This window comes from Entelurus aequoreus, linkage group LG25, assembly GCF_033978785.1.
Source record: "Entelurus aequoreus isolate RoL-2023_Sb linkage group LG25, RoL_Eaeq_v1.1, whole genome shotgun sequence".
Classification (NCBI taxonomy): domain Eukaryota; kingdom Metazoa; phylum Chordata; class Actinopteri; order Syngnathiformes; family Syngnathidae; genus Entelurus; species Entelurus aequoreus.
The window spans coordinates 38,608,970-38,618,969 of NC_084755.1; the positions used below are offsets into that span (position 1 = coordinate 38,608,970).

At 32.6% G+C, this 10,000-nt stretch overlaps 1 protein-coding gene across 2 annotated transcripts in view; it reads left to right on the plus strand.

The window, feature by feature from the left end:
* The window catches only part of LOC133642882 (germ cell-specific gene 1-like protein), a 24,884-nt gene that overhangs the window by 6,400 nt on the left and 8,484 nt on the right, over window positions 1-10,000 (plus strand). For both annotated transcript variants that reach the window (XM_062037292.1, XM_062037293.1), the window contains exons 3-5: window positions 3,861-3,908; window positions 6,029-6,193; window positions 8,165-8,276. In XM_062037292.1, the coding sequence (XP_061893276.1) occupies window positions 3,861-3,908; window positions 6,029-6,193; window positions 8,165-8,276 (325 nt within the window). The remainder of the gene's footprint in view (window positions 1-3,860; window positions 3,909-6,028; window positions 6,194-8,164; window positions 8,277-10,000) is intronic.

Sequence of the window (10,000 nt, forward strand, 5' to 3'; positions counted from 1 at the left end):
AGTCTCCTGGGAAAATCGTGGGTCGGCAAGTATGCAGCTGAGCCGCATCAGAGTGGTCAAAGAGCCGCATGCGGCTCCGGAGCCGCGGGTTGCCGACCCCTGGTCTAGTCTCTTACGCGAATGAGCTAAATAATATTATTTGATATTTTACGCTAATGTGTTAATAATTTCACACATAAGTCGCTCCTGAGTATAAGTCGCACCCCCGGCCAAACTATGAAAAAAAAACTGCGACTTATAGTCCGAAAAATACGGTACATATTCCGTACAATTGACCACTAAATGGTGACACCCCAATAAGTTTTTCAACTTGTTTAAGTCGGGGTTCCACGTAAATCAATTCATGGTCAACATATGAAATAACAAGTGTGTGTAAAAATTTGAAGTGCTCCCCCTCTGGCCAAAGTATGTAACAACACGTCTGTTTAAGAAATTGAACTGCGCCCCCTTTGGCCAAAATATATGCAACATTTTTTAAAATAAATATGTATATAGAGACATACTGTAATAACTTGAAGTTAATAATGAAGATTAAAAACCAATTGCAAAAAATAAATAAAAGCGTACCTTTTTTATATTTGCATAGTATGTATATAGTATTAATGTTGTAAATACAAATATTTATATATCTAGAAAGGGTGGTCCTAAAGAGGTAGGCATTTTTCAGAGGTCTCAAGAAGGTAAGAAATACAAGTGTGTGTGTGTGTGCGCGCTTAGCCCTAAGGGGATTAACTTAAGTGTGTGTTCCGCTTGCGGAGATTTAGTCTTCAGCAGTATGGCTCAATCATGGCACAGGAGTGTGCAGAGCAAAAGGTCAACAGGATGGACAAACAGCGGCTGTGTGAATATGAGCTGATTTACAAGCGACGTTTGAGCGATACGCGCGTGATGAGTTAAAGACGCAATGACTCCAGCTAGTGGCCAAAATATTAGGTACACCTGCGGGGTTATTAGTGAGATCCAAAAAAAAGAGGCTTTGACAAAGTATTCAGTATTAGGAAGTATTATTTGAATATGTTTATTATTGTGTGAATGCTCCAAAGCTTGGTTTTCTACACCAAAATTCATCTATTTATTCAACTTCTTCAACTTCTTCTTCTCCAGATTTTGGCACGCTCTACCTTCCACATTGTTCACCCGATTCAAACCGTTCCAACTTCAAACTGTTCAGCCTGTTCGGGAATAGCGGGCTTTCCCTTCAAAAATTCCAAAAATTCCCAGATTTCCCAGAATTCTAGGTTTTCCGGGACATTTTTCCCATTCAAAATGAATTGGCCATTTTTCAAACTTTCACCATTTCCACATTTTTCAACCGATTCGAACCATTCCACCTTCAACACATTCCACTCATCCTGGAAATTCTAACTACTTTCTTGCCAAGTTAATAAAAATTCCAGGATTTTCCATTAATCCTGTTTTTCCAAAGCACTATTTCCACCCTTTTTTCTGGCGACTACTCCTTCCACATTGTTCAACGCATTTCAACCGTTCCACCGTCAAAACATTCCTCTTAATCGGGACAAAAACAACGTTGTTTTTTCCCAATTTCCCTGAAATTCCAGGAATTCCATAATACCGTTTCTCAATTCAACAAGTTACTTCAACATTTTTCGACCGATTTGAAAAATTTCAACACAAACCATTTCAACTCATTCAGACCATTCAAGTGTTTTACCATTTTAAAAAAAAATCCCCGCTTTTCCCGAAATTCCCAAATTTTTGAGAAATTCCCTTTGAAATCAATGGGACATTCTTCAAAGTTCCACAATTACCACATTTTTCATCTGATTCAAACTGTTCCAACTTAAAAAATATTCAGCCTGTTTGGGTAATGAGTGCTCTACTTCAACAATTCTAAAAAAAATTCCAAAACTTCAGCATTGGAGCATTCACACGCAATTCCTTCAGGAATTGCCTCATCTAGTTGTAGTTAATTCGCTTCTCTCTGGCTCACAGCCAAGGTGGACGCAATAAAGTTCTATTCTGTTCTAATGAACTGCTCCACACTAACACGAGTGTTTTTATTTTCCATTTGTGTTTTTGTTTGAGGTCAAACACAATCTCTTGGGCATGGAAACTTTTTTGTTGGGATTACAAAAAAACATTTTTTACATGAGAATGAACATAATAAAAAGAAAAAAAACCTAAGTAAAAAACATTGCCTTTATACAGTAAATTCCGTAACTTACAATCAAGTGTGAAAATAAGTTAGCCTTAACTTTTTTTGCCACTCTTTACTCTGTAAGAAAAATGAAAAATGCTAAAAACAAATATAAATTGTCAGCTGTGTATTATAAGTGACTAAGTATTTTACATTTTTACGATTATTTTTTTTCCATTATTGATGACAGTAAAAACAATAAAAATATTTTTGTGTAACTGCATGACCTTGTGTATCAAACATTCTGCCTGTACAAAAATATTAATGTTCAGTTACACATGTGTTTATTATTGTTGCTGTCATTTTTCTAATTCATAAATTTAGGATTATTACATGTTTTAATTAACTAACTAAATTTTGTTTGTATTTCAAGTATATTTTTATTTTTATTTTGAGAGTTTCGAATATATCATTATATATATTATTATATATAATTATATATAAGTATATATGTATATGTAAGTATATATATATTTATATGTATATAGTTTGTATTTATTAATATATATATATATATATATATATATATATTATTTATACATATTGTTTATGCTAAAAAAAAATATATATATATATTTAAAGACAAAACTTTGTGTTGTAGGTGATCAAGTATATTATTATTTTTATTTTTTTATCAGTTTTTTTCTCATTCCAATGTTTTGATCTTCCGACGGTATAGCTCGGTTGGTAGAGCGGCCGTGCCAGCAACTTGAGGGTTGCAGGTTCGATCCCCGCTTCCGCCATCCTAGTCACTGCCGTTGTGTCCTTGGGCAAGACACTTTACCCACCTGCTCCCTGTGCCACCCACACTGGTTTAAATGTAACTTAGATATTGGGTTTCACAATGTAAAGCGCTTTGAGTCACTTGAGAAAAAGCGCTATATAAATGTAATTCACTTCACTTCACTTTCTTTCATTTTTACATTTTTTTTCCCTTTTATGATTAGAATAAAAAAATTAAAAATATTTTTGTGTAACCGCCTAACCTAGTGTATCAAAAATTCTGCCTGTACAAAAATATTAATGTACAAAAATATTAATGTCCAGTTACACATTTAACAGTGTTTGTTATTGTTGTCATTTATCAAATGAATTCATAAATTAGTGTTATTTTATTTTTTAATTAATTAACTTTTTCCACAAAGTCAAGTATGCGGGGGCAATTTTGACATAAAAAATTTAATTAAAAGGTTAAACGCAGTTATTATACATATATATTTAAATACAAAATGTGTCTTATAGGTAAATAAGTATATATACTTTTTATTTTTTTAATTAACTAACTAAATTGTGTTTATATTTCAAGTATATTTTATTTTTATTTTGTGAGCTTCGAATATTACATATTATATATACATATATCTGTATATATGTATATATATTTTTTTGTTATATATTTTTGATTTATATAAATATATATATATTTTTTTATACTAAAAACACAGTCAAGTTGTGGACGTTCAGTCCCTTATAATTCTGTTAAAAGATTTCTGATCAAAAAGCCGTGGAGCTGGGCGATAAAACGCTATCAATATATATTGCGGCAGACATGTAATTGATACCAATAAAAAAAAATGTGTTTGATAAAATGTTCAATATGTTTTTTTTCTTCTTTGTCGGAAAAAAATGGAGGTTGCAAAGCATAAAAATATATAGTCATGTTCCACAAAATGTAACATCGCCATTGTTTCCCTTTCAGAGGAGAAATGTCGAGGGTTCCACACGCTGACTCCAGGATCAGAAAAAGGTGCATCACTTCTTCTAAACCGGGGGTGTCCAAACTATGTCTCGTCTTCCACTCAACTTGGCCCGTGAAACATCATGAGTCAATAATGAATGAGATTGCGTTAATTCAAAAAGACTGCCTTTTATGCTGCCGTCAAGTGGACAATGCAAGTAATTCAGGTCAATGACTTTGAAATAATGCGCAGCGTCTACTTCTATGACCCATTTGCAAACAACCTTCCCTAGTCATGGTGCAAAAAAAAAATACAATTACAACCAACACAAAATGTCAACACACATAACACAACTTGCTCGCTGATATTATAAAACATGTTCATGCACCATAAACATTTTTAAATTACACCCATTTCAATCCATTACAAAGCATGATGGGAAAAATGCAAAACACTCTCCACACTTATCCATGTTTGGCACATTTTAGCTGCTTGATATTTCTGATCGATTACAAAACATTAAAGAGGTCGTCTCGGAAGTAAACAAGGTAGGAGTAAACTTTCACATACTCTTTATATTCAATTATATGAGTTATTATTGGATATCCATTGTATTACAATATTTACACACATACAGTATATGTATAGGCTTTACAGTGTATATACAGTATATATCTATATATACGTATATATGTGTGTGTGTGTGTGTGTGTGTGTGTGTGTGTGTGTGTGTGTGTGTGTGTGTGTGTGTGTGTGTGTGTGTGTGTGTGTGTGTGTGTGTGTATATATATATATATGTGTGTATATACATGCATATATATATGATTGTGTATACATATGTGTGTGTGTGTATTTATTTATATATATATGTGTGTGTGTGTGTGTGTGTGTATATATACATATATGTGTATATATGTGTGTATATACATGCATATATATATGATTGTGTATACATATGTGTGTGTGTGTGTGTATTTATTTATATATATATATATATGTGTGTGTGTGTGTGTGTGTGTGTGTATATATATATATATATATATATATATATATATATATATATATATATATATATATATATATATATATATATATATATATATATATATATATATATATACATATATACACCGGTGTGTGTGTGTGTGTGTGTGTGTGTATATATACTTATATATATATATATATATATATATATATATATATATATATATATATATATATATATATATATATATATATATATATATATATATATATATATATATATATATATATATATATATATATATATATATATATATATATATATATATACACACACACACACACACCGGTGTATATATATATATATAATATATATACACACACACACACACCGGTGTGTATATATATATATATATATATATATATATATATATATATATATATATATATATATATATATACACACACACACACACACCGGTGTATATATATATATATATATATATATATATATATATATATATATATATATATATATATATATATATATATATATATATATATATATATATATATATATATATATATATATATATATATATATATATCTAATATATATACACACACACACACACCGGTGTGTATATATATATATATATATATATATATATATATATATATATATATATATATATTTACATACATATATTATACATACCGGTGTATATATATATACCGGTGTGTGTGTGTGTGTGTGTGTGTGTGTGTGTATATATATATATATATATATATATATATATATATATATATATATATATACATACATACATATATTATATATATATATATATATATATACATACATATATTATATATACCGGTGTATATATACAAACCGGTGTGTGTGTGTGTGCGTGTATATATATATATATATATATATATATATATATATATATATATATATACCGGTGTGTGTGTGTGTGTATATATATATATATATTTACATACATATATTATATATACCGGTGTATATATATATTTACATACATATATATGTTTACATGCAGTCGGCTAAAGGCCCTCGACCAATTTTTTTTAGCCCAACTCGGCCCCCAAGTCAGAAAGTTTGGACTCCCCTGGTCTAAAAGCCGATGAGATCCGTCATGTCGGTGCCGGCGCCCTCACCCTGTGTGTGCTCCCCCAGCAATGATGTGGCTGTCGCTGTCCTTGGAGCTGATGTACGTGGGCCTGCTGCTGGTCAGCTGCACCCTGCTGTCCGTGCAGTTGTGCATCAGGGCCTGGTGGCCCTCCACGCAGCGCTGGGGCCAGCTGCTCAACGCCTTCGCTGCCGTCTTCACCGTCCTAGGAGGTGCACAAATCTTATTTTTTTACCCCCTGCCTTTTGTCAAGTGATTGTTTGTTCAATGGTGATTAATCACGATTAATCACAGCTTATTACTCGCTTGCATTCATTCAGATTTAAGAAAAGACCGCGATATTTGGACACAAATGCATTCTTGTTGTTAAGTCAAAGTTAAAGTACCAATGATTGTCACACACACACACTAGGTGTGGCGAAATTATTCTCTGCATTTGACCCATCACCCTTGATCACCCCCTGTGAGGTGAGGGGAGCAGTGAGCAGCAGCGGTGGCCGTGCCCAGGAATCATTTTTTGGTGATTTAACCCCCAATTCCAACCCTTGATGCTGAGTGCCAAGCAGGGAGGTAATGGCTCCCATTTTTATAGTCTTTGGTATGACTCGGCCGGGGTTTGAACTCACAACCTACCGATCTCAGGGCGGACACTCTAACCACTCAGAATGTAATCCAATAATTTTTTTAAACGTCATTCATTTGCTCAAAATTTGCAAAGATATAGCAAACAAGGTAAACTCCGGACTATAGTCAAATACATTTTTCCTGCGCTTTGAACCCTGCGGCTTGTAAAACGGTGCGGCTAATTTATGGACAAAAACAAGCATGTACACTGAGAATGTGTGTTATAGTTTGTGCTATGGCGCCATCTTTTGGACGAGTTCGCCCACTGCAGCTGCTGCAGTGTCCTTCCATTTACCGGTAGTGCTTTCAACAGGAAGTAAGTCAAATGTATTTACATAGCACTTCTGACAGAGAGAGTTCACGAAGTGCTTCACTGCTAAACACAGTTATTGTGTGTATATATATATATATATATATATATATATATATATATATATATATATATATATATATATATAACAATAACACCAAAGTCAAGTATGCGGGGGCCATTTCGCTTTAAAAAAAAAAAGCTAAACACAGGTTATATATATATATATATATATATATATATATATATATATATATATATATATATATATATATATATATATATATTTAAATACACAATTTTGTCTTATAGGTGAGATATTATTATTAATTATTAGTTTTAAAATGTCAGTTTTTTTCTCATTTTATTCAATTTTTTTTGTTCTCTTTTCTGTAATTTTTACTATTATTTTTACTATGTATGATTAGAATAAAATCAATAATAATATGATTGTGTAACTGCATAACCTCGTGTATCAAAAATATGAATGTCCAGTTACACATTTAACAGTGTTTATTATTGTTGTTGTCATTTATCAAATTAATTCATAAATTAGTATTGTAAAAAAATTTAATCATATATATATATATATATATATATATATATATATAAATACAAAAAATAGTCTTATAGGTGAGTAAGTCTATTATTATTAATTATTAGTTTAAAATTGTCAGTTTTTCCTCATTTTATTCCATTTTTTTTTCTGTCTTTTTTTTTTTTTTTCATTTATGATTAGAATAAAAGCAATAATAATATGATTGTGTAACTGCAAAACCTAGTGTATCAAACATATTAATGTCCAGTTACACATTTAACAGTGTTTATTATTGTTGTTGTCATTTATCAAATGAATTCATAAATTAGTATTACATTTTTTAATTAACTAACTTTTTCTATACACAGTTATTATATATATATATATATATATATATATATATATATATATATATATATATATATATATATATATATATATATATATATATATATATATACACACAACTTAGTCTTATAGGTGAGTATGCATTAATTATTAGTTTAAAAATGTCAGGTTTGTTTCTCATTTTATCCCATATTTTTGCTCTTTTTCTGTCACTTTTACTGATGAAGCTGATAGATGTGTAATTAATGTAAAATAAACATATTTAAGCAGACATGTTAGGTATATTTGCACAAAGTATTGGATCGGTATCGCCGGTACCGGCCTGCTTTTGGTGTTTGGATTGATTTGGTTTTATCTCTCCAGGTCTGCTCGGAATGGTGGGTCACATGATGTTCATGCAGGTGTTCCAGACTACAGTCTCCATGGGCCCTGAGGACTTTAAACCACACAGTTATGGCTACTCCTGGGCCTTTTAGTGAGTACACACACACACACACACACACACACACACACACAAGTTCTCCTCGCATCAATCGTACAACTTTGTGTGAACTTTGTTTACAAAGGTACTTGACTGGCAAAATATAGTTGGCACCTGTTTTTGGTATTTGGGATCCTCGCATCTGCCGAAAAAGAGACATTTATAAAACAATGTTGCCTCGTTCCTCGTTCGACTTGTGACAGCCGATATCTTTATACGTGGTTCGGTTTTCCAGAAGACCTCTTCGCGAGTGGCGCTCGCAGTCCGGACGACAATATGTCCAAGACTGCTTAAGACTGCCCTTTTTTGGGGTATTCCGCCGATCAAACACATATGTTTTTCTTTTTTTTATGCATTCTAAATCCTAAAATACGGCAAGTACGAGGTGGCTAACAATGCAGCTAATGAGGGTACTCTATTCTCTATTATAAGTCATGTCACTATATACAGCACACATACTGCTATACACACGCCTAACCAGGTGCTTTTTTCTCTCAAGGAATTGTGAAATAAAATCAAGTGCAGAACTCCTCTCTTGGGGGGGGGGGGGGGGGGGGTACTAGGATGACAGGGGATGCAAAACAATAACAGTGCAATACTTTTTCATAACATGGTCACAACTGCCTAGTTTCTCTTATTTTACTGTTATATTGTTATTCTCATTGTTGCTTTTTATTTTTATTCTTATTGTAATATTTTTCTATTTTGTTTCCATTTATACCCCCATTATTTACTTTTTACTTTTTAAATTCGATCTCAATTCTGTACACTGCTGCTGGAATTTTAATTTTCCTGAGGGAACTCTCCTGAAGGAATTAATAAAGTACTATCTATCTATCTATCTATCTATCTATCTATCTATCTATCTATGTCTTCATGAGATCAACACTGTACTGAAGCCCAGAACACTCCACGCATTTCCCCAGTTTTAGTTTAGAGAATAGGAAAGATTGGCCTGGCCCACTAGGATCCCTCTTTATGTTTGTGAACTTTATAGTCTATACATTTAGAGTGATGTGATAATCAAACACTCTAGAAATCTAGAATGAAAGAGTATATAAGAGAATTGACAAAGTGTGTACCTTCAGTGCTGAATGATGAGCAGAGACAGAGTTTGGAGTGTTTTCTTTAGCTTGCTTTCCATGTATATGTGCTCACTGTGTCCAGGTACTTGGAACATGTTTTCGTGCCATTTGACGCCCGCTATCATGCTAATTAGTTGCCTGAAAGCGGGTGACCCCACTGTAGAAATGATCTGCATGTCTTCTAGCACATACGCTGCAATGGCTCTATCAATGTTGTCCTGCCTAGCAGTGCCTCAGTTAAAATCCTAAAGTGGAGGAAGCATCGGAGTCTGTCTCTCTCTTTACTAGCTTCGTCGAAGCATGTTGCTTTTGTAGCTGTTTCAGCCGATTTGAATTGCTGTGTTGGGCTTTCGATAAGATCTTTGATCCAAGACACAACATACATTTAACTAAAATGTCTTTTTCTTTGAGCTCAACAAAAGAAAAGTAGTGAGAATATCTCCATGTTAAGAAACTCGGCTTCTGGCTCCGCCATGATGTCTTGTTAGTAAACACAGACACACACACACACACACACACACACACACACACAGCGCGCGGCACGACTCTTCCTTGTGACACAGGAACATTCAGAAGGACGACACTGCAGCAATAAAACACACTCAGATCTTCTCAGTTTCTAGCCGATACCAT